Source organism: Pyrus communis, chromosome 5 (assembly GCF_963583255.1).
Source record: "Pyrus communis chromosome 5, drPyrComm1.1, whole genome shotgun sequence".
In the NCBI taxonomy this organism is placed as follows: Eukaryota; Viridiplantae; Streptophyta; class Magnoliopsida; order Rosales; family Rosaceae; genus Pyrus; species Pyrus communis.
Window position 1 is genome coordinate 29,793,065 of NC_084807.1, and position 24,996 is coordinate 29,818,060.

The following is a 24,996-nucleotide window of genomic DNA, read 5'->3' on the forward strand; positions in this document are numbered from 1 at the left end:
TAGAGGAAAAAAAGCTTTACATTATCAGTTATATTCTTTTCAAAAGATACGATGGATGATCTACATTCTACACATTTCTAATAAAACATGTTCTAGCTTTCCTCAGCCTTGCCATTGCTGACAACATTATTATTCTCTTCCCGTGAGTTTTCCTCATGGACTTGGTGCAAGCTCCATTCTTGGTTTCTCTTATCCTCCATGCCCATTCTCTTCATAGAATTCAACTACCCTTGGAGGCAAATCATAGTCTATCTCACTATCTGTTAGCTCACCATTTTCCTTGCCACGCTTATCCGCCACACCATCCTCCAGTAATCTAGACAATTCCTCAATATTTTCAATAGAAGCTGCCTCCTTGTCTCTGAGCTCATCTTTTTCATTAACAATGCACTGGAACTCGTTCTCTTCGTTCAATATGCTTTCCTTTAGTTTCATGTTCTCAGCCTTTGCTTCTGCAAGAGCTTCCTACAAGAAGATAACTTCATATTCAACTTCCTTCAAGCTATCTTTCAACTGGGCTTCTCCGTCCTTCAAAGCACAAGCTTCTTCATTGGATTTTGTGAGCAAATTTAGCAGCCTGTTTATTTCTTTTTCCTTCAAAGAGATTTCTTCTTCTGAATGTTTCACACAATTCGCCAAGTGAAGTTCTTTCTCCTCCCAGTCAGCCTTTGCGATTTTAAACTCGGTCTTGCATTGTTCAAGGTTTCTTGTAACAAGATACATTTCGTGTTTTGCATCATCAAGCATGCCTTCATACTTTTCGTTGGTTGCTTTCAAGACCATTTTCAGGTCTTCTATCTGCAACTCATTACTCTCATACTCAGCTTGATTAGACAGCAGTTTTTCTTTGGCTTTTCTTGCGTCTGTGGAGACTTCATGTAAGGCTGAAGCTAATCTTTCCATTGCTTTCTTGCTCTTCTCTTTTTCATCCCTAGGATTTTCCAAATCATTTATGAGTTTGTTTCTCTTCTAATAGGGTTTGATATTGGATGTGGCAAGCTTCTCATTGCTTAAAGCCTGCGCTTTCTCCTCCTTCAAAGTTTCAAGCTCAGACTTAAGTGACTCAACTCTTTTTGTCATTTCATATTTTTCTTTTTTGGCCATCTCAAGACAAAGTTCTGATCCTCAAGATCCCCTCTATGTCTTCCAATTGTAATTTCCAGTAACCTCACCTTCCCTTTATGAGCAAAAATTTCAGATTCTGCATCATGCAACAACTCAATGTTTCCCTCGAGTTGTTTCATGACTGAATCCAAAGATTCTGATGCAGACCTCTCCAACTTATTTGCTTCTTCAACCTGCATCTCTAATTGTTCAACCCTAATTTTGCGCTCCTCAACTACACTACGTGCATAAGATTCAGCCATCTTGGCTGATTCTAGCTCAATGTTGAGCTGTTCAATGAAAGCCTCTTTCTCTGTCAATCTCTCTCCCGTAACCTTTTGATTTCTCAAGTTCTTGTTTGAGATAGTCTACCTCCGATATAAGGCTAACCTTGCTGCTCTCGCTAGCCTCTGTTTCAAGTTTTGCATCTAGCAAGGCCCTTAACTGAGTCAACTCGGCTTAAAGAATCTCCACCTTATTGGCATGAATCTCAACAATCTTGGTTGCATCATCAGCATGAGCCAGTGCCAGATTTTTGGCATCACAGGTCATGGTCAATTCTTGCTTCACCCTTTGAAGTTTCTGAGTGGTAGAGAGTATAGTGGATACGTCTGTAAACACGAAAAATTCCTGAAACAAGAGACAAGAATACGTGTACAAAATATATTTTTTGTTTGTATTGATTTTGGGGTTACAATCTCTTTGTAATTTGATCCTCTGATTCTATCTTCGTAGGGTGAAGGTTTGTGGATGAGCTGTTGATCCAAAGGGCCGTTGGGGCTTGATCTAGGGATGAACAGTTGATGAACGGATCTTCGAGGGCTTTTGGGCTTGATCTTGAAGACTGGATGTATGGATTTCTTCAAGGGCTTTTGGGCTTGATCTTAAAGGTTGATGGATGAGCGGATCTTCAAGGGCTTTTGGGCTTAATCTTGAAGAACGATTGGATGTGTGGATTTGTTGAGGTTGTTGATCCAAAGGGCCGTTGGGGCTTGATCTTAGGATGAACGGATGATGAACACTTTCTTCAAGGGGCCGTTGGGGCTTGATCTTGAGTCGGTGGAAGTTCTTCAAGGGCCGTTGGGGCTTGACCTTTGAAGGAGGATTTGACGAAGAACGAAGAGTGTTTTCTTGATCCTTCGGGATTTGCTTGAGAGCTTTAGAGTTTCGAGGCTTCAAGGTTTTGGTGTGATGTAAATTCCCTTCTTTCTTTCTCTTCTTCCTTTCTTTATTCCTCTTGAAATGAATGCCTTGGCCTCCTATTTATAGAATTCCAAAACTTGATTTTTGGATTTAAATAATCAGATGAAATAAATCATTTCTGCCAGATATTGACACGTGTCCTATTTGATGACCTTTCCAATTTATTTCGATTTTTCGTTGAGTCACACGCTACATGTAAAATTTATGTGACACGTAAGCGTTGAAATTTTAATTATTGGTTAACATTCATTTCACCGAAATTTCGATGTCTACAAATGCCCCCACTTCAAGGCGCGTCGTTGACATGTGCTTGTCACGTGTATGAGATGCGTTTTGAAGTTCCTTAATGTAGATGTCGATCCAAGGGCCGTCGGGGCTTGATCTTGAATTGGGCTGGAAATTTCTTCAAGGGCCATCGAGGCTTGATCTTGAGTTCGACTGGAAGATTTTCTGGTTTCCTCCAATCGTTGATTTTCCTTTGTGCTACTCTTGAACTGGGCTGGAGGATTCTTTTGGTCTCCTCCGAAGGTCTGAACTTGCTCCTTTTATATGGAGTTGAATTTGATTCAAGGGTGGTGAACACTTGATTTTGAATCGGACTTGTGATTTCTTCAAGAGCCATTGAGGCTTGATCTTGAACTGGGCTGGAGGATTCTTCTGGTCTCCTCCGCTCGTTGATTTTCCTTTGTGCTACTCTTGAACTGGGCAGCAGGATTCTTTTGGTCTCCCCCCGAAGGTCTACGAGCGGTTTCAGGATATGGCAGGCAAGTACAAGGTGGAGGTGCTGACCTGTTTCTTTGTTCAATCTTTCCAATTCGTATTGAAGAGGGTTGGAAAGATTGAAGTTTCCTTGTCCCTTCTCTGACAGTGTATCAACCGTTGAAGATGACTACTCGAGAGCAATACTAGGTAAGCAATCAGGAATAGATTCCAGGTAGTCGGTTCCAGATCGGAAGACTGACTCCAAGTGCCGCTGACTGCTCTCTTTCACTTTGCCATGCGAGTAATAACAAAGACAAAGGAAAAGACAGGGAAAAAACATGATATGAGATACCTTTGCTTTCGAAGAAGCAGCAAATGAATCAGCACATATATTTGTTATGCTTGTCTCCACATGCTTCGATGTATCATTTTCACTTGCCTTACTTGCTCCCCTTTGCAGAAGTGGTATTTCCTTATGCAGGTTTAGCATCTTTTCTTGTAGTATTTGTCCTCCGATGTAGGAGTTGAATGCAACCTTTGCATTTAAATGGTGCTTCACTCCTTGGTGGCAACTGGTTTGAGTGGAGGTTCCGACATATTGCTTTCTTTGTCCTTGTCTTGGCAGGTGAGAACAAGGGCAAAGGAAAAGATAGGGAAAAAGCATGATATGAGATACCTTTGCTTTCGCCCTTGATGATATGAGATACCTTTGCTTTTGAAGAAGCGGTGAATGAATCAGCACATGCTTCAATCTATCGTTTCCTCCTGGGTCATCTGTACTCGAGGCATCTGGTATCTTCAAAGGTTGAATAGGTTTTCTCAAAGGAAGAAGAAGAATTGTGTATTTCGAGAGGCTTTGTTGGGAGTGCGCCCTCAGAGGTGAGGAAGAGTTGGGCATTTTCTTCAGGTCTGCCTTGTCATAAGAGACGAAGGTCGACGTATATAGGGATTTCTTAATAGCAAGTGGTGGTACCGTTCTTTTACCCTTGTCGACAAACGTCTCTTCGATATCTGAACGACGCCTCTTCGATTTCTGAACGAGCGCCACTTTTGACAAAGCTGCACGCGTTTTCTGAAAAGCAGAGAAAGCGTCGCCGAACTTTGCGCTTGTCGGCTAAAGACGTGTAGTCGCGATGATGGCCTCCACGTGTTTTCGACTTTGTCAGATATCTTTTGACAAAGTTGAACGCGTTTTCTGAAAAGCTGCGAACGCGTCGCCGAACTTCACGCAGGAAAATCCGGATTTTTGAATCGGTGGTCGTGTCGCCTTGGCTTTTTATAGCGGTATTGATCACCCCAACATTCACACTCTGAAGATTGCCCATTCTTGAAAAATTGTCTCCGACCCTTTGAAATTTTTTTTTTATATCCCTTCTCTTTGAACACCTTTGAAAAATGACTAACTCATCGAACCTTTGCTTAGATTTGAGTCTCAGCAGCGATCCGGTTGTGCCCCGTCAAGGTAATGTATAGTGCCCTTCTTTTTTATCTTCTAACGGTCCTCTTACAGGTGAAAACTCTGTGATGAAGGACGCAACAACAGCTACGATAGTAGCTAGGAACCTCCTCACTCCTGAAGATAGTCGGCTGCTTTCAGGACGGTCCGATGAGTTGGCCGTTCAAGAGTCCCTCGCTCTCAGTGTTCAGTGCGCAGGCTCTGTGTCCAACATGGGCCAACGCCTACTTGCTCGCTCCCGCCAAGTTGAATCCTTGATGGCGGAGGTGGAAAGTCTCAAGCAAGAGATCAAGCAGCTGAAGTATGAGAATAGAAGTTTGCACGTGCTTGCAAACAACTATTCGACGGGCATGAAGAGGAAGCTTGATGAGCTGCAAGAGTCTGAAGGTCGGATTCAAAGTGACCGTCAAAGGTTTTCGTCTTTCCTCCAGAGGCACATTTTTCCTGGGTCTTCCAGCGTTTGGCCAAGTATTGAGGCCTCGAATGCTCTATCTTCGATGCCTCCCGCTCTGATGCCTTCCGCTCCGAGAGTTTTGCCAAATAATGGGGCTTCACGTGAACATCCTTTGTGAAAGCTCCAATCTTGTATTTTTTTTTTTTTCATGTGTAAGCACATATCTGTAATTTATCAGAGATATCAATAAATAAACCTTATTTTATTTAGCGTAATGTGCTAAATAGAGCGCATATATATATATTATTTTTTTCCACATGGTGCCGGTGCACCAAGATCCTCTTTTTTTTTATTGTTATTTTTTTTCTTATTGCTTTCGGTGGTACTGATCCACCAAGATAGATCTTTTTTTTTTTATTATATTTTTTTTCTTTGCTTTCGGTGGTACTGATCCACCAAGATAGATTTTTTTTTTTTTATAATATTTTATATATATATATATATTTTGGACATTTGCTTTCCCCACGACACCATCATTTCTACCACTTTTCCTTTTTGTTTTGGCTTGCTAATAGTAGCATGCATCATCTTTTTTTATTTTATTTATTATTATTATTATTATTATTATTTTTATTTATATATATGGTGCTCTGCAAGGCTAGGTTTGTGGGTGAAAACCCAGGCCGAGTTCGAGAGAAGACGGAGGAGATCTTTGGGTGTGAGTTGACAAACTTTGATTTTGTCAATCACATTCAAAGGCAGCAGCAGAGGCAAGCAGACAGATGAGATCTTTGGGTGTGAGTTGACAAACTTTGATTTTGTTGATCACATTCAAAGGCAGCAGCCATGGCGGAAGTGCAGAAGCAGCCAGAGCTTGAAGTAGTGCAAAGCGTCGAGCTTGAAGACCGGCTAGTCGTTTGACAGCGGTCAATGAAGCTCTTCGTTGATTTTGATCATGGTGGCCAGAGTGAGGAGCTTGAGGTAGTTAGTGGATGTTGTTGCTGGCATGTGCATTGAAGCCACCGAGAGCTGCAGTCATTGCGGATCCAGTAAGGTTCTTGAGCATGTTAAGTTCACAGAGGGACGCCACGTTGGTTTTCAACACCTTCTGCACCACATCGCCCTTGATCATAGCCTTGCAGACCACTGACTTGCCGCGGCCTTCTATCCAGCTCACTGCAGCGGGCTTCTTGTCTGAGCAGTAGTTGCTCGAAATTCCAATCACATCCATGTCAGGGAAGTCGTTCTGGAGGATATCCAACACGTTTTGCACACCTTTGGAGACCATGTTCATTCCCGTAACATCACCAGTGCTGCAGGTGAATCTCATGTACAAGTTCTTCCCAGCAATGGCACACTTAATTGTCTGAAGCCTCCTACAGGTCTCAGTGAACATCTGCCAAGGAACATCGCCAACAAGCATCCAGTCATCATCCTTGTCCTCGAAAGTCAAAACAAATTCAGAACCATTGAGAAGATCCATCAATCGACTCGCACTCAGACCATCTCGCTCGGGAAGTCCATTAGAACTGCACTGCCCAATGGTGAAGCAGCTAAACATCTTCTCCAGAGCCATGGAAAGTTCAGTGTAGTTGTTGTAAGTTTTAAGGTTAACTTTTCGCAGGTATGGAGCGCCGTCCATGCTAACCTTCACATAAAGGCACCCGGACCCTTGTTTACCCGCAGCGTCATCGTTGTTTTTCGCCAGACTAGAGGCCATGGAATTCTTCCGAAATGATCGACTTGGGGGCCATCCTACCACCTGTGCCTTGCAAGAAGGAGAAGCAGCAGCATGCTCAGAGGCCAGAGTGTTCTTCTTCTCCAACTGAGCTGCTGGCTTTGGCGACAGAGGAACGGAATAAACCTCCTTCTTGGCTAATGGAGAACCCAAGACTCCTGCTTTACCCACATCAACCTCAGATCCATTACTCATGGTAAAAACCTATTTCTCAGAACACCCATCAATGGCGTCAGAGAATCCCCTTTTTGCCCCTGACACAGGTTTCTTTGGAGGGTGTTGAGGGAGCGGTTGTGGAGGATTTTTCTTGCGGCTGTGGTCCAGCGGCCTTGAATCGGAATCACAAGGTTTTGTGCACCTTCTAAAACGAGATCAATGGCCTCCACCAAGCTGGCGTGTGGTTCCAAATGCCTAACAAGGCCAGATCCTTTCGGAATCAAAACCTCCAGCGGAGCCTCGAGCGCTCTCGCTGGAGACGACAAGTTCTCTTCTTTCCCCAAGAAGCATATAACGTCCAATCTCTCTTTCACGAACTGCACCAGCTCATCTGGCGGACCACCGCAATCAATGTACGCCATCAGGTCACCTGCGGAAAGCGTGGCAATGGCAGCTGCCACAGACTCTTGGCAGGTGTTGAGGGTGTATTGGGAGATCTCCCCGATCATCCTGCCGTCCTCGTCAAGAATGGCAACCGAAGTTTGCTGGGCGAGGGATTGAGAGATGAGGGGCAATGAGGCCGAGGCAGGGTCGTCGTAATGAACGGCTAGGATGTTTACGGTGTCGATGGCATGGAGGGAGTTGATGGGGGTGTTTGAGGTGGGGCTGAAGAGCCCTATGTAGTTGAGGAGATGGCGGATGATGTCTTCTTGTGTGAGCCAGCAGTATTCACGGTTGTTGTGGAGAAGAAGCACTTTCAGAGAAGAGGGACTGAGGGTTTGAGTTTTGAGAGGCGAGTTGCTGATGGGCTTTGAGAGCTGGGCTCGCTGGCTTTGGAAAGAGGAGTAAAAATTTTGGAGCCGGCCTTTTTTTTTTTTTTTTTTTTTTTTTTTTTTTTTTTTTGCTGATTTTGGGAGGACACATATACATGCATTCCCTTTTTTTTTTTTTTTTTTTTTTTTTTTTTTTTGAATAGAGAATATATATATAGTAACATATGTATTTTTGTTCTTTTCTTTTGTAATAAAATTGACTTTCTTTAATGAAACATTTATTTATTTATTTTGATGTGACTGTACTTGAAGTTTTGAAGTTTCAAGTTGCCTACGTACTCTTCCAAAGAAGAGATCAAGTCATAACGTAGTTCAAATGAGTGATGGCTTTGATGATGATTTTGCCGTACACAGTTTATGCTCTTGCGGGCCAGGAGCGTGATGCGTTTGCTTTAGGGGTAGTAGCGCTTCAAAAATCTGCCGTTGATGGGGCCGATCTCCAACCCGTCTTCTGCCATGATTAAGTAGGCGCCATTGGTGTAGATCTCTTGTATTACGTAGGGTCCATCCCATTTTGATGTGAACTTGCTTTTTGTCTTATGAGTTGTAATGATAGGCCTACGCAATGCCAGCACGAGATCTCCGGCTTGGAAAGACCTTGGGCGGACTTTCTTGTTGAATGCCTTGGATAACCGTGCTTGGTAGCATTCCAAGTGTTGTTGAGCTTCGAGCCTCCTCACATCCAGTGCTTCCAACTCCTGAAGGCGCAACTTTGCATTTTCTTCATCAGTCAAGCCTTCTTGTATAGCCATCCTTAGTGAGGGAATTTGACTTTCGAGCGGTAGAACAGCTTCTACGCCATATACGAGAGAATAAGGTGTAGCTTGGGTAGGAGTCCTATGTGTAGTCCTATATGCCCAAAGTGCTTCACTTATTCTTTCATGCCAGTCTCTCTTTGTTCGGCCGATTACCTTTTTCAGGAGGTTGCACAGTGTCTTGTTGAATGCTTCCGCGAGGCCGTTGGCTGGCGCATGATACATGGAAGACTTGTGCTGCTTGAACTTGTATTTGTCGCAAAGCTCGTCCACGAGTCGGTTGGAGAACTGCTTTCCGTTGTCAGTGATAATGTAGCGAGGCACCCCATATCGGTGGATGATATGCTCCTTGATGAAACGAACAACAGTTTCCTTTTTTACTTCTCTTAAAGGTATGGCTTCAGCCCACTTGGAGAAGTAATCTGTTGCAGCTAGGATGTAAGCTTCCCCTGCAGATGACTTTGGCGTAATTGGTCCTACAACGTCCAATCCCCATGCGTCGAACGGCCATGAAGCAATTGTAGGGTGTAATGGTTCAGGCGGTTGATGTATGAAGTTGGCGTGGAATTGGCAGGCTTGGCACCTTTTGGCGTGTTCCAGGCAGTCCTTCACCATGCTCGGCCAGTAGTAACCCATTCTTTTAAGCTGGAAATGTAGCTTTGGTCCAGATTCATGTGCCCCACACACACCTGAATGTACTTCTTCCATGGCTTGATTAACTTCTTCCTCACCTAGGCATCTCAGGAGCAGTCCTTCAAAAGAGCGTCGGTAGAGTGTTCCTTTGTAGTAAAGGAAACGAGGCGCTCGTCGACGTATTTCGGAACGGTGTCTAAGATCATCTGGAAGCTTTCCGTGCTCTAAGTAGTCGATCAGCGGCTGTCTCCACTCTTCAGCATCGACTGGGAGTACTAAGATGACATTTGTATCATCTAGTGACATTTCATTAACGAGCGGAATCACCCATCTTTGGCAAACCGGCACGTCTGCAACTTCATCTTTTCCTAGTGTCATACTCGAGGCTAGATTGGCGAGAGCGTCTGCCATTTGATTTTCCTTTCTTGGCACATGTTCTAGTGTCACAGCTTCGAACTTTTGTAGCAGTTGGGTCGCTAGCCGGAAGTATGGGACGAGATCATCTTTCCTCACCTCATATTCAGTTAAGAGTTGGTTGATTATGAGCTTGGAATCGCCATATACCTCAAGAGCTGTGATTTCCATGTTGATCGCCATTTGGAGCCCGATGATCAATGCTTGGTACTCAGCAACATTGTTGGAGCATAGCTCATTCAGTTGGAAGGAGTAAGGTAGTATGTGCCTTTGTGGTGACATGAATACTACTCCTGCCCCCGCTCCATCTGCTCGTGCGGATCCGTCGAAGAACATCGTCCATGTCGGGAAGATGTCGATGTAGAACACCTCCTCGTCAGGCAAGTCGTCTGAGATTTTCCAATCAACCGGGATTGGATGATCGGCCAGGAAGTCTGCTAGCGTTTGTCCCTTGACGGCTTTAGCTGGGACGTAGATGATCTCGTATTGATTAAGAAGCAAAGCCCATTTAGCGAGTCGCCCTGTCAAGACTGGCTTAGTCATAACGTATTTGACAGGGTCGGCTTTAGCAACCAAGTGGATGGTGTAAGCATGCATGTAATGTCTGAGTTTCTGGATGGCAAACACCAAAGCGAGGCACATCTTTTCTATTGGGGAATAGTTCAACTCAACGCCGGTGAGAGTTCGACTGAGGTAGTAAAGTGCTCCTTCCTTTTGGGATTCATTCTCTTGCGCCAAGAGTGCTCCGATTGAACTTTCCTGAGCAGCAATATACAATATGAGTGGTTTCCCAGGCACAGGTGCCCCCAGGACAGGTGGGCTTGACAAATATTTCTTTATGCTTTCAAAAGCATTATGGCATGCTTTGTCCCATACGAATGGAACATCTTTCTTCATAAGGCGACTAAACGGTTGACAACGCCCTGCGAGGTTGGAGATGAAGCGTCTGATGAAGGCTAACCGTCCTTGTAGACTTTTCAGCTCGTGCAGGTTTCTTGGCTCAGGCATGCTTTGAATGGCCTTGATCTTTGATTGGTCTACTTCAATACCACGGTGCTTGACGATGAAGCCGAGGAATTTTCCAGAGGTGACGCCAAGCACACACTTTAACGGGTTCATCTTGAGGTTGTATTTTCGCAGCCTTTCAAACACTATTCGTAGATCCTTCAAGTGGTCTGATCTTTTCTTCGTCTTAACCACCACATCATCTACGTAACATTCTACGTTTTTGTGTAGCATGTCATTGAAGATTTTCTGCATTGCGCGTTGATACGTAGCTCCAGCGTTCTTTAGACCAAAGGGCATCACCTTGTAGCAGTAGATACCTTTTGGAGTACGAAAGGCTGTTAGTTCCTCGTCTTCGAGGGCCATGCGAATTTGATTGTACCCAGAAGAGCCATCCATGAATGATAATGCCTCATGGCCAGTGGTTGCATCCACCATGATTTCAATGATTGGCAAGGGGAAGTCATCCTTTGGGCAAGCATCGTTGAGGTCCCGGAAGTCTACGCAAACACGTATTTGTCCTGATTTCTTAAGGACAATGACGATGTTGGAGATCCACTTGGGGTATTGTACTTCTCGAATAAAGCCTGCTTCGATTAGCTTGTCAATCTCGACCTCGATTTGTGGGATAAGCTCAGATCGATAGCGTCTTTGAGTTTGCTTTATCGGCCGTGTTCCAGGCCTGACCGCAAGATGATGAACAGCGATGATAGGGTCCAGGCCGGGCATTTCTTTGTAGGTCCAGGCAAAGACGTCTTTGTAATCTAACAACAGCTGATAATACTCCTCTATCTCGTCTGTACTTAATAATGCACTTACGAAGATAGGCTTTGGTTCCTTGCTTGTACCTAAGTTGAGTTCCTTGAGATCATCGATCGTGGATTGCCCCCCATCTTCGAGCTGTGGTGGTGCAGCAGTGACATCTTCCTCGGGGATTTCGTCTTCTTTACCTTCTTGAACCGTGATGTGGAAAACATCTTGGATCTCCTCTTCAGTGCTGTCTTCTCGAGCTTGTTGGCATAAGGATTGTCTGGTGTCGTTAAGCCTCTTGAAGACAGAGGTTCGGTCTTGACCACCAATGCGATTAAGCACTGCAGTTCTGGAGCTTGAATGGCTCATCCTATCGAAGACCGACGTCCGATGGGAGGGTTTAGGCTCTTCTTGGTCTCGTTCAATGCTCACGCTGATGTGTTGAGCGTTAGTGTTTTTTGCTTTGTTTGAAATCATCACAGGTGCATTTGGTGTGAAACCAAGTCCGGCTTTATTGTTGTCAACTCCGTAATCATGCTCCTTCAACTTCTTTTGAGTTTTGGTGAGGTTACGTTCTTCGTCATTGACAGTGTTTGAAACCTTCTTTCCAGCCACTGCAGAAGAAGCGAAGTCGTACCCGGCCCTTGACATGAGTTTGTAGGCGTTAGGGTCGAAACCTTCATCGGTCCTCTTGGTTGGAAGAAAGCTTGATTCCACCTTCTTTGGTAGAGCTTTTATGAAGCCTTGTGGTAGTCTTGCGACCTTAGCACCCCCTAGCTGTGTCAAAGGCAAAACTGCATTTGTCTTGAGCAACTTCAGATTATCCGCATGCCACTGTGTGTCGGCTTCTCTTGTTCCAGTTTCGAATGGAGATTGACCATTCTTTCTTCTTGACATCGGGATATATCGAAATATGGGTGCGTTCGGTCCTTCTGACGGCATCCTACTCCCTTTGGTTGTTGCAGGTTTAGCAAACTCGTCATCGTCTTTGCTTGAAGATGGCACATCCTGCTATTTTTTCCTTTTAGGCATGACTTGCCACTCCTGCTTTTTAGGTGCTGCTTTGCCCGTGGATCTGATGTCTTCCGGAAGGGCTTCGGGTACCATGTCTTCATCCATGTAGAACTTGGCGTCTGCAAAGTGCGATTCGGCTTCGGTGAATGGCTTGGTATCACCTTGGATCACCTTCACCCCTTCTTGGTAAAATTTTAGGCATTGGTGAAGGGTGGACGGCACTACCCCATTTGCGTGGATCCAAGGTCTTCCTAAGAGCAAGCTGTAGGAAGTTCTTGCATCGATCACGTGGAATATCGTGCTTGATTTGAGCTCACCCATGGTCATCTCTACTCGGATCATGCCCATCGCCCTTTGTCCTCCTTGGTTAAAACCCTGGATCAGCAGACGGCTCAGGGATAGTTCATTCACCTTGATGCCGATTATGGTCATTGTTGTTTTTGGCATGATGTTTATGGCCGACCCACCATCCACAAGCATGCGGTTGACTTTGTATTCCCTTATGTACCCGGAGACGAAGAGAGGACGGTTGTGAGGCTTTGATCCCAACAGTAGGTCTTCGTCAGTGAAGTTAATTACGTCATGGGTGGCACAACATGTGGCACATTCATGTGGCGGAAGCTTCGAGCCTTCGTCATTACTTTCTTGCACTTCGTGGTCGTCGGGACCTGCCAAGACTGCTGCTAGTGCTCTTCGCATCTTTTTTGGTAATGGTAGCGCTTCCTCGATGCTAAAGTGTGTTGGCAGACCTTCTCCAGGTGTAAGGGCCTTTTCTACCTCAGTGGCGATAGCTTTGCCTTTTGAGGGCTTTTCTATTTCTACTTCAACCATGTGACAGGCCACAGTAGTGCTCTGTTGGAAAAAGTCATTCAGGAAGTATTCATGTAAGGAAACGGGAATGCGTAGCCCCTGCTCCGTAGGTTCCCCAGCATATGTTGTCTTATCATGCTTTATGTTTCTTTTAGGCTTCGCATTGTTGCGGCCGTGGTGATTTCTTCTTTGTTCCACCTTTGGCTGTATGACTCGTGGTCTTGGTTTCCTTGTCTTTTTGTAGGTTACCAATATCCATCCTTCTTCATCATCAGCATGTGCATCTTGGTCGCTTCTCTCCAGTGATGGTTGTGTAGGAGGTGCCGTGCAACTTGAGCATTCATGGGAACGGTCAGGTGTCGTTTGGAGAGGCACAGGATTAAACGATCCAAACGCAATTGTAGTGGTATGCGTTGCGGCCGTGTCCTCAAGGTCGAGCTCAATTTGCCCTTGTTGTGCTAGCTTCATGATGAGTTCTTTGAGAACGAAGCACTTGCCAACAGGATGACTCACAATACGATGGTACTTGCAGTACCTAGGATCGTTTGTGCGATTCATTTCTTCAGGACGCTTGCATTCGGGTAGCTCAATCACCTTTTTTTCCAGCAAGTCATCTAACATGGCAGCCATGTCAGAGTCAGGAAAAGGGTACGTTTTCTGTTCCAACTCTCTCAAGGTGCTCTTGTATCTGTCTTGGGTGCGAGAAGGCTCACTTGTCTTTATCTCTTTCGCTTTCTTCTTGGAGGAGATCTTGATGGGTGCTGATGAGGTCTTGATGGGCGCTGATGAGGTCTTGATGGGGGTAGTGTTGACGGTGAAAGCTTCCTTAGCAGGCTTCTTCCCGGTCTTGTCTACATTTGGGGCGAATACTTTTTCCTTATTGAAGTTAGTAATCGGCTCATTTTTCCGGTGATTAGCGATACTCAGCTCCATGTCGTGGGAACGAGTTGCTAGCTCTTCGAATGTTCTTGGTTTTATGCCTTGGAGGATGTAATGTAACCCCCAGTGCATGCCTTGAACGCACATCTCAATGGCAGAGGTTTCAGAAAGCTGATCTTTGCAATCCAGACTTAAGGAGCGCCATCTATTTATGTAGTTGACGACAGGTTCATCTCTCCACTGTTTCGTACTGGTCAGCTCTAGCATGCTTACAGTACGACGAGTGCTGTAGAAACGGTTGAGGAATTCCCTTTCTAGCTGGTCCCAACTGTTGATAGACTCAGGTTCGAGGTCAGTGTACCAGTCAAAAGCGTTACTTTTCAGCGAACGCACGAACTGTTTGACGAGGTAGTCTCCCTCTGTCCCAGCATTGTTGCAAGTTTCAATGAAATGGGCGACATGTTGCTTCGGGTTGCCTTTTCCATCGAACTGCATGAATTTTGGGGGCTGATAACCCCTTGGCATCTTCAAAGCATCAATCTTCTTGGAGTAAGGCTTTGAGTACAGTACGGAGTCATGCGAGCTTCCTTCGTACTGTGTCTTGACAGTGCTTGCGATCATCTGCTGTAGCTGCTGGATAGATAGAGATCCCATGAATGCCGTTGCTTGGTCTAGCTTCGGCTTCTCTTCAACTTTCTCCACTGGTGGCTCCTCTTCTTCGTCGTCTTCTTTCTTTAATAGGCCAATATTTGGGTCGACTTTCACATCGGGCAGCGCATCTAGTTGGTTGACAAGTGCGGCAATCTGCAAGTCCTTCTCTTCCACAGTCCGTGTGAGCCTTGCGATTGCTTCATTCATCTGAGCTAGCTGCTCCTCGATTGAAGTTGCTCCAGTGGTCATGACTTGCATGGTTGTACTGCCGCTCGAATCAGCGTCGGAGAGTAGGGACTCTGAGTATTTCTTCGGGCTTTCCCCCCTTGATGCCCTTAGCGAGGCTAGGGTGATCACATGCTCGTAGCTTAGGTGCTCTTGTTCCTTTGACAGAGTCAATGCAGGGGCGGAAGCCGCAGCAAAAAGAGCTCTTGCCTTACTTCGGGTCATGATGCCTGAAATATCACCACTTGCGGCGATGATGTTCTTGTTCTTTGCTTTGATTGCAGGAACAACTTGATCATTTCTTGATGCCATTTGCGTTTTTCGATGATTGGAGGATAGAGATGAGAGGTAGAGACGTCCCACTGGGCGTGCCAAATTTGTGAACACGAAAAATTCCTGAAACAAGAGACAAGAATACGTGTACAAAATATATTTTTTGTTTGTATTGATTTTGGGGTTACAATCTCTTTGTAATTTGATCCTCTGATTCTATCTTCGTAGGGTGAAGGTTTGTGGATGAGCTGTTGATCCAAAGGGCCGTCGGGGCTTGATCTAGGGATGAACAGTTGATGAACGGATCTTCGAGGGCTTTTGGGCTTGATCTTGAAGACTGGATGTATGGATTTCTTCAAGGGCTTTTGGGCTTGATCTTGAAGGTTGATGGATGAGCGGATCTTCAAGGGCTTTTGGGCTTAATCTTGAAGAACGATTGGATGTGTGGATTTGTTGAGGTTGTTGATCCAAAGGGCCGTTGGGGCTTGATCTTAGGATGAACGGATGATGAACACTTTCTTCAAGGGGCCGTCGGGGCTTGATCTTGAGTCGGTGGAAGTTCTTCAAGGGCCGTTGGGGCTTGACCTTTGAAGGAGGATTTGACGAAGAACGAAAAGTGTTTTCTTGATCCTTCGGGATTTGCTTGAGAGCTTTAGAGTTTCGAGGCTTCAAGGTTTTGGTGTGATGCAAATTCCCTTCTTTCTTTCTCTTCTTCCTTTCTTTCTTCCTCTTGAAATGAATGCATTGGCCTCCTATTTATAGAATTCCAAAACTTGATTTTTGGATTTAAATAATCAGATAAAATAAATCATTTCTGCCAGATATTGACACGTGTCCTATTTGATGATCTTTCCAATTTATTTCGATTTTTCGTTGAGTCACACGCTACATGTAAAATTTATGTGACACGTAAGCGTTGAAATTTTAATTATTGGTTAACATTCATTTCACCGAAATTTCGATGTCTACAACGTCCAAAGCATGTTAGTTCCTCACAACTTCAAGCTCTTTCACCCATTCCTCTTCCTTCTTTTGCGATGCTTCCATTCCTGCCTGCTCCAACTCAACAGCGCGAAACTTCTCAATTTCAGAATTGTCCTCGGCTCGCTTTTGAGCCACCAAAGCCTTTCTGAGTTTCTCATGTGCCTCATCGGCCACTTTCTGCGCTTCTTTCAATTCGTCAATTGTTTTTTACTTCTCTTTCTCAATCAGAACAATCTGCTCCTTTGCCTTCTTCAGATCTTCTTGAACAAAAATGAGTTTCTGATCCCTTTGCAACCCGTATCGGTTGGTTCTGAAAATAATATAAATCAACAATGTGGATCAAAATACGCAAATAAGGACTGATTTCATCATTTACGTTTGCTGTAATAAGTTCAAAGGAACTAAATGAAATGTAGCACCAAAAAAGAAAATACAAGACTACAAACAGGTGTAGTTGGTAAAAGTAAACTCACATCAAGTGGGGTGGGGGTGGGGGTAGTGATCTTGGGTGAGCAACGCTCAACAGAGCGCGGGGTACGATCAACTGAAAGGCGAGAATTTTGCAAAGGAGAAGGAGAAACGGATTCGGATTTAACAACTCCCCAGCTGAATTTACTAACACGAGGGGGAAGGGTTGCTGCTAGTGATGCTTTTTTAAGGAGTATCAGATACAGTATATCAACAAGAAGAAGCCATACTATTGAATAAACAAAACAATGCAAACATAATCGAGCAAAGAAGAGATGGATCTGCCACAAAATTTGGAAATTTATAACCAAACACGCGCACGCGCGCACACAGAATGTAAATGTAAATAATATGTGAAAGTAAGGCATAAGTTGTTCAACAACAGATCCAACGAAATATGGATAAAAATCAAAGAATTGAAGGAATAACTAATATGAGGATCAAGAATTAAGAAAATAAGTACAACCCAGGTGGAAAATAACCAACCAATATAGAACCAACGAAAGTAAAAGGTTGAAAATTGGAGCAAATATCAGATTTTTTTTTTTGCTGGGTTACAAGCAAATATTAGATTTTTGAGTTGATGAGAAGGGAAAAGGATCATATTCTAGGGACTTCGTGATCACAACTTTTATCGTATATCGTGTGGTCAGTTTTCGTTAAGTACTATTTACATTTAATTTTAAATTTTAAAATGATTTCTGACCGCACGATATACGAAACGTTTCCAATCACGAAACCCAACCAGGCGTTGTTATCATCCAATGTGTTGAATCCGAACCTCATCTAAAATTACTGGCAGTCCATATGTTTTGTTTCATTGGCAGCTGACGCCATGCGAATTTATACCGTAAGTTGTTCTCAAATAAATAATTCAACCAAGTGAAACGCCTGGTTGGCCAACTGGTCATGCGTCCCTGCCATTGTTAATAATTGTCAGTCGGTCCAATGGACGGACCCATTTAGGTAGAAGTATTAAGGAACGAAAATCTCCACAACAAACATGACTGCTGAATACAGAGAGTTTATTTTATTTCCCCAGCAGGGTTACAGATGGAATTTATTTTAGTCTATAGCTCAGTACCAAGTACCAACCAAGAAAGCTAAAAAAACACAGCAACAAATGAATTTTCAAATAACCAGACAGCCCTATAAAATGTAGTACTCAAACACATAAAAATGTAAACCACTACTACTACTGTGACAGAGACACCCCTGCCCTTCCTTCATAAACATCTCTTTTGGAGGACAATACCATTTAGACTAAAACGCTGCCTCATTGCTCCGCCATTCAAAGGAATGCATCTCTAAGCCTGCAAAAAGCTCGCATACTTGGCACCTAGGAAAAGCCTTTGGATACATAGCAGGGCATTTTTGGTGACCTCGGCACTCTCATGATCCATCAGTTTCATCACGCGTTCCTTGGCCTTGAGGTCCGTCACTATGACTCTTCCAGCCGGATGCTGCTGGACAAACTGTGAGATATCAAAGCAGGCTACGGCCAAAGCCCTAGGATCACTGGATGTGTCCAAGATAGTAATCAGGACTCTAAGAATCTGCAAGACAAGGTCATGCATCATTAGTTCTACGAGAGCCACGAGTTTCTTCAAAAGATCTGCAATTACTTTCTGCATATAATTTAATACTGCCTTTAGAACCAAGTAAATGGACCCAATTCACTACCACTTTTCCATGGAATGTAATCCAACAGTGTCTCAGAAAACAAAGCTATCCAGGAAAAACTAACAAAACACATGAAACACCTTGAGTAGTCCAGTAACCATAATCCCATATGCATTAGCATGGGTCTCTGTGTGCACGCTCAAAGTAGCTACTACCAAGTTTTAGCTATAAACCGAGGACTCATGACAGATACCCTATTGCGATTAATAACAACACAACATCGGAGACACATCTTATGGGACAAATAATTTCAAGGATTAGTTCAGCCCCACTGAATTAACTAATCCCAATAGAACCCAGAAATAAAGTATACAACACCAGCCATTAAGCAAATAATCTAATTTCTTCCATAAAAGGAGAAACACTAGCAAATTAGAAGAGAGAAATCTTGGGCAAGAAACAAAATAGTACCTGAAAGTCGTTCTCTTCAAAATTGGTAATATTCTCTCGCCAGAATATTGGATCCTTGTGCATGGGTGACCAGTCAAGATGACCAAGGAGGACTTCTTGCTTATACTTGTCAAAAGAACTTAATTTCTTGATGTTATCCTTCATACCTTCTTCCAGTTGATTTAATCCCTCCAGGAGATCCTACAAGAAACTTCATTTCATTAGGGAAACCGCACCAATGATTTATAATTTAAAAGAACGCATGTACAAGAACAACAATAGCTCCACGAGCAAGTTGGTTCCTTTCATTTAACTTGTTATACCAAGTTAGTCTGAATGCTGTCCTTTTGGTCCGACCACATAAAATGCAGACTATCAAAAGAAGCATACAGTCTCTCGGTTTTTCACCTCATCACTCCATGCTTGTGCTTTCAAACTCTGAACGATTTGTGGCAGTCCAAGGTCCACCATTTGAGCACCAAACGTCCCTTTTGAGAGCAAGTTCCTCAGGGTCAAAACAACAACTCTGACAACCTACCACAAATAACCAAACCCATATTACAAATAAAAGATGCATTTACATGTACACCTCTGTTATAAGGACAAGTTTAACACGGACAAGTATACACAAATTAATCTTGAATGAAACAATATAGCATCCCGGAAGGCAAGATCCTCACCTTCTCCTTCGTGGAACTCTTGACAACTTCTATCAGTCGTGGTAGAGCTCTAGAAGTAGCCAAGTACTCGATTGCAGGTTCATAATAAGATAAGAGCCAGATGCATAGACATGTTTCATAAAGAAGCTGTTTGAAACAAAATATATTGTCAAAAAAAGAAAATCACAAAGTCAAGAAACTAATATGGAAGCTGTCTACAATAAGAGTTACCTGAATAGATTGTTGGGTGGAAGCTGGAGAAATTAAGGGAACAAGCAACTTCACCCCATCTAATTGAACAAAGGAAGATCTAACTACAGGTTCCTTTAGTAAGGTTGCAAGGCAATTGATGGCAGTTGGGATACCACGACTGGGATGGGAAGGCTTCTTCAACTGCAATTACATATACCATAAGAAGCATGTTTAGACAACCAATATCATCCAAAATGATAACCACTAAGCGATAGCTGCGATATCAACAGAATAATTGATTAAATTTGAGGAAATGTGGAAATCACTGGTCCGACAACTTTTAAAGTACTCTATTGCATTTCGCAGAACGTGTAACCCCAAGCTGAAAGCATACCTGTGCACACAGCCATTCCACCAATCCTTTCAATACATCATCAATAGTAGTTATTTTTCTCTTTGAATTTGAGGCTTCTCCATTTGCAGAAGAGCCATCTTGGAGTTTTGGCCTGGCACTATATTAAAAGAGAAACATTAATGAAAATAAACTGCACTCTATTGATTCTTTAAATATTTGAATTTCACTTTAGATGTGTGTCATGTTTGAGTACCTCACTATTAAAGCAAGTATCTTACAGCTCTTCTCTTGTATGAACCAATTACTCTTCCAGAGCAACCTGAAAAGAAACGCGGTGGTTTGTTTTTTTTTTTTTTTTTTTTTGTTTTCTTTGCACAGACAAAACGATTACTTAGGGTGTCACAGAATTGGTAAATATGTGCTGACCTCAAGAAAGGCTCATAGATATCTTTATCAACAAGACTACTATCATGGAACAATCTTGCTCTTTTTGGGTTAGCTAAAAATAGAAAAGAGAAAAGGTTATGGATTTATGAAAAGGCGCGCAATCTTTAATCCACAAGATGTTCCGATTTGGTACCTGTAAGCACTTCATCAATTAAAGCAAGGACATACTCCACCGTTTCTTCCTTGAAAATATCACGTAAAATGCCAACGAACATTTGAACATAAGCAGGGCCATCCTGCCACATTTGAACAGCTTGCCAACATCATTGTGAGAAACAAACCAGAAGACAAAGAAAAATCAATCTTTTTCAGCCAATCCAGAAGATATCTCCACTAAGATTAAGGAAAAGCAAAGCATGGAATGAAGCCAGGCAGCATCGAGCAACATGGATGTGGGATGAATGTACAAATAAAGAAAAGCAAAAGTAAAACAGACAAGGAAGGAGCAGTGGGCGGAATTACATCATCGAGAAGCTGTGATCTGTAGCTCTCGGATCTTTTATCGTAGCGCCTCAAGAGCTGAAGGCAGGTTCCAGTGATGAGTTTAGTGGTCATGTAAGTCTCCCATGGGATGTCCCTATTCAAAACCTTGACAAGGAAAAAATGGGAAATCAAACAGCTTCATCGACAAAACAAAACAAAACAGACAGATCCAAAGATGAGATTTGCGAATTGTAATTCCCAATTCCCATGGAAAGTACGGCAACAAGTGATCGGAAGTAGGACGAACCTGTTCGGTGGTGAGCTCAGCATGGTCCATTGCTCTAATTACACAAAATCAAGTTCAGAATTTCAACAGTTCGAGCACCTAGAGATGGAGAAATAAACAGCCAGATCGATGCATCAGACAGATTTACTCCACAATTTCAGTTATTGATTACAGCAAGATGAATTGAAACAATGCGAAAGTATCAAATGTAAGTGGTAATTGACACTAAAATTCTGGATCGGCCGGGGGCTCACCTCTCTGTGTCTCTCTCTGTCTATCCGTGGCTTCGTATCGTATGGACTCGCGAGAGAGCGAAGCAATTACGTTTATTTTGTATACGTGGCCCTATGGGACCGCGAAACGTAGTAAGTACTTTTGTCTTTACCATATTATGGAGATGGACTAATGGGTTGGGCCGAAGCTAAAAATGCCAGGGGATGAGTGAACTGGATAGTAGCCGAACCCAACCCAAGTACAAATAATAATCAAATTATGAAACAAAAAATGATAAGAAACATAAAATAAAATAAATGGAAAAAGATGTAAGGAAAGTTGAAAAGATTAGAAGATTTGACGGATTGAACGGAATGAAAAACAAGTTGAAGAAGTTGCGGTTGAAGGGGTCTTCCAAATAGGAGGCACGAGTGCTTGAAAATTTCGATAGAAGTAGATAGATAGATAGAGAGAGAGAGAGAGGAGCGAGCGAGCGAGCGAGCGAGAGAGCGAGGATGTCTGTATCGGTTGTTGTTTCTCCTCCGCACATAATCGGCGCCACGAGTGCGGCCCTGACCCTGGGCTGCTCTCCACCACTCTCTTCTCCACATTCCCCTCGCATTTCTGTCTTTTTATACCCCCCTTCCACTCCCCCCGCGCCTTATCCATCGCGTCCTTCTTCAAAAAATAGAGTTACTTCCTCCTCCTCCAGCTCCTCTGCCGCCTTTGCTTTTCTCCATCACACCCCCGCAACCGCAACCATGACCAGAGGGCCACGTGGATTTCTCAGTGCCTCCTCCTCCTCCTCCTCCTCCTGCTGCTGTAGCTTTAGAGCTCACTCACCTGATCACTTTGAGAGCGCTGATGACGATGATGAAGATGAAAGTCCTTCTGCTGATACTGATGAGGAGGAAGAAGAATACGCCGACGGGGATTTTGGGTCGCCTGATAGATGGGACGTTTTGGGCCTGGGACAAGCCATGGTAATTTTACTCTTGTCTTTCAATGCTTCCTTGCTTGCTTAATTCTGTGTTCCGGTTACGAATTACGAATTACAAATTACAAATTACAAATTACAATGCTGCTGCTTTGCTTCAGTTTTAGGAAAACAATCGAAATCAGGAAACAACCAGCCGCCCTTTGTTTGATATTTGATTTATGACAGCATTCATTTAACCAAACAGAAACAACAAGGATTGTAATTTCAGTCTTCTGTTTTCAAATCACACAAGGCACATACGTCATTTGAATTAGGGCTCACAAAAAACTGATTACTATTATTTCAATACTCTTTGCCTTTATTTGCAAATCGCTTTCATAAGAGCTGCGTTTACCTGCACCCCAGGCCCTGTTGTAGCCAAGCAAATTAAGGGGTGGACCTGAAAATTGTATTTTGAATCTTGTAGCTTATGCTGTTCAAGTTTCTAATGGAATTAGAGTGGTACTTCGTACTGAGCTGACCTAAGTGTGCAAAGATGTTAATTTGGTATGGAATGATATAAACTAATTCTTGCATTTGTTATGATGTCTTCCTAGGTCGACTTTTCTGGGACTGTTGATGACGAGTTCCTGGAGAAATTGGGATTGGAAAAGGGAACAAGGAAGCTTGTGAATCATGAAGAGAGAGGTAGAGTTTTGAGAGCTATGGATGGTTGTAGCTATAAGGCTGCTGCTGGTGGGTCTCTTTCCAACACTTTAGTGGCCTTGGCAAGGCTTGGTAGTGGCTCCATTGCAGGCTCTACCTTGAATGTAGCTATGGCAGGGAGTGTCGGGAGTGATCCATTGGGTGATTTTTACAGGTCAGGCTCTTACAACCATAATTCAGTAGGGTTTTTGCTTTTTGATTATCACTACAATACAGGGATCAATCCTATCTTCTTCTTTTGAAATCTCCTGTAATACAGCAACTATCACATAACTGAAGGTTGCCATATCAGTCGTTGGCACTCAGCTTGTATTTAAATTTCAACTATTTGGTTACTGTTCTATAGGTTCTTTAATATTTTGTTGAGTGATCTGACAAAATTTAGAATCTTTCACAACGTATGTATAGGACCAAGTTACGTCGTGCAAATTTGCATTTTCTTTCTGAACCTATCAAGGATGGGACAACAGGGACGGTGATAGTTCTCACAACTTCAGATGCCCAGCGTACAATGCTTGCATATCAGGTCAAATATGTTTTGATGACTAAAAGCTTTACGATATTACTGACACTTACGTTCTTTTCTTGCTGTTAATTCTTTCATCAGTATATATGATTTATTCATGTATCCCTTTTATGAGGTAAATCAAATTAGGCCCTAATATGCCTGTTTTATTGGTCCCAGGGTACATCTTCAACTGTTAATTATGATCCATGCTTGGCTAGCACAGTTTGCAATACAAAAATATTTGTAGTCGAGGGTTATTTATTCGAACTACCTGATACAATCAAAACAATTACAAAAGCATGTGAAGTAGCACGCAAGAGCGGTGCCCTGGTTGCAGTTACAGCATCAGATGTCTCCTGCATTGAGAGACACTATGATGATTTCTGGTATTGTTAATTTGTTTACGGCATGATACTTGTACATTTTATATATGACATTCAAACTTTATTCAATAAGCCATGTATTGTGGTGGCTCTCATGCTTTAACACAAACTGAATGCAATGGTATGATTTCTGTTATATTGCATATAGGGAATAAAGTTTTAAAATAATGGAGGCATTAGAAACTTGATGATAAGTTACCATCATTGTTCTTGTGGGTCCCTGTGTGTAAGGTATTGGAAAGAATTCATGTCCTCATCTGAGACTGGTGTATGAATTCCTTAGCAGTATAATTGATAAAGAGGGTTGTAATATTGGACGTTTGGTTTTGTCAATACTACACCATTTGTGACATGTAGGATGCATGGATGGTGGTTATGATATTTGGGACTTGGGAGTGTTCTGGTATACATTCGTGGAGTGAACAATGATTTACGTGATTTTAACTTTATACAGGGAAATTGTTGGAAACTATGCCGACATTGTTTTTGCAAACAGTGACGAAGCAAGAGCATTCTGCCATTTTTCCTCAAAGGAGAGCCCCGTTTCAGCTACAAGGTATCTGAGCCATTTTGTTCCCCTGGCATCAGTTACGGATGGACCAAGAGGGTCTTACATTGGTGTAAAAGGAGAAGCTGTATATATTCCTCCTTCTCCATGTGTACCAGTGGACACTTGTGGTGCTGGAGATGCATATGCGTCTGGAATTTTGTATGGTATTCTACGAGGAGTGTCAGATTTGAAAGGAATAGGTACACTAGCGGCAAGGGTTGCAGCCACAGTGGTGGGGCAGCAGGGCACACGACTTAGGGTTCAAGATGCAGTAGAGTTGGCAGAATCATTTGCATGCCATGTTGATAGTTCCCGCATTAGATCAGACATTGAATCAGATCGTTTATCCAGCTTCTAATTTAATTAGGACCCTTTGTTGATTTCGCAAAATTCTTTTGTGAAATGTATTCGTTGTTCATATTTGTACATTTTATTGTATAACATTATGGTGCAATGCAAAGCTCTATTGGAAGCAAAACTTTTAATTTATAACTCCAGGCACTTTTGACAGAAACCCTAATCACTTAACCTAAGCTTACCTTTGTAATTGTATGAGTTTTTGTGGCCGCCACCTAACTAATCTTCCATCTTGCTCCTGGTGACTTATATATAGTACCCTGCATTGCCTCCAAGATTGTATCACACGTTTAAAAATTGAGTAAAGTACACTTTCATATCTCAGGTTTGGGATCTATTTCAATTCCTTACAACATCTTTAAAACATTTCACTTTCATGCCTTAAGTACTATTTTATTTCAAAATAATACCTCCATTACATTTTTCATCCATTGATCTGTTAAATGCTGACGTGGCTG

The 24,996-nt window shown here is 43.0% G+C and overlaps 2 protein-coding genes and 1 pseudogene across 3 annotated transcripts; 1 reads left to right on the forward strand and 2 right to left on the reverse strand.

The window, feature by feature from the left end:
- Positions 1-92: 92 nt before the first annotated feature.
- LOC137734592 (WEB family protein At5g16730, chloroplastic-like) lies at positions 93-17,358 on the reverse strand (annotated as a pseudogene).
- A 93-nt stretch (positions 17,359-17,451) lies between these two features.
- LOC137733897 (V-type proton ATPase subunit H-like) lies at positions 17,452-21,209 on the reverse strand. 2 transcript variants are annotated; one of them, XM_068473111.1, is made up of 12 exons: positions 21,137-21,209; positions 20,904-20,981; positions 20,636-20,761; positions 20,307-20,409; positions 20,153-20,225; positions 19,980-20,045; positions 19,766-19,883; positions 19,411-19,572; positions 19,201-19,326; positions 18,929-19,054; positions 18,542-18,721; positions 17,452-18,003 (listed from the first exon to the last, which is right to left on the reverse strand). In XM_068473111.1, the coding sequence occupies exons 2-12, from the start codon at positions 20,931-20,933 to the stop codon at positions 17,755-17,757; spliced, it is 1,359 nt and encodes a 452-aa protein (XP_068329212.1). In that variant the 5' UTR covers positions 20,934-20,981; positions 21,137-21,209; the 3' UTR covers positions 17,452-17,754. The 2 variants fall into 2 exon arrangements, with proteins under 2 accessions (XP_068329212.1, XP_068329211.1); XM_068473110.1 differs by lacking the exon at positions 21,137-21,209 and having other exon boundaries at positions 20,904-21,130.
- A 383-nt stretch (positions 21,210-21,592) lies between these two features.
- Positions 21,593-24,659, forward strand: LOC137734913 (uncharacterized). Its single transcript, XM_068474234.1, has 5 exons — positions 21,593-22,078; positions 22,632-22,894; positions 23,149-23,266; positions 23,426-23,634; positions 24,086-24,659. The coding sequence occupies exons 1-5, from the start codon at positions 21,611-21,613 to the stop codon at positions 24,537-24,539; spliced, it is 1,512 nt and encodes a 503-aa protein (XP_068330335.1). The 5' UTR covers positions 21,593-21,610; the 3' UTR covers positions 24,540-24,659.
- Positions 24,660-24,996: the final 337 nt, after the last annotated feature.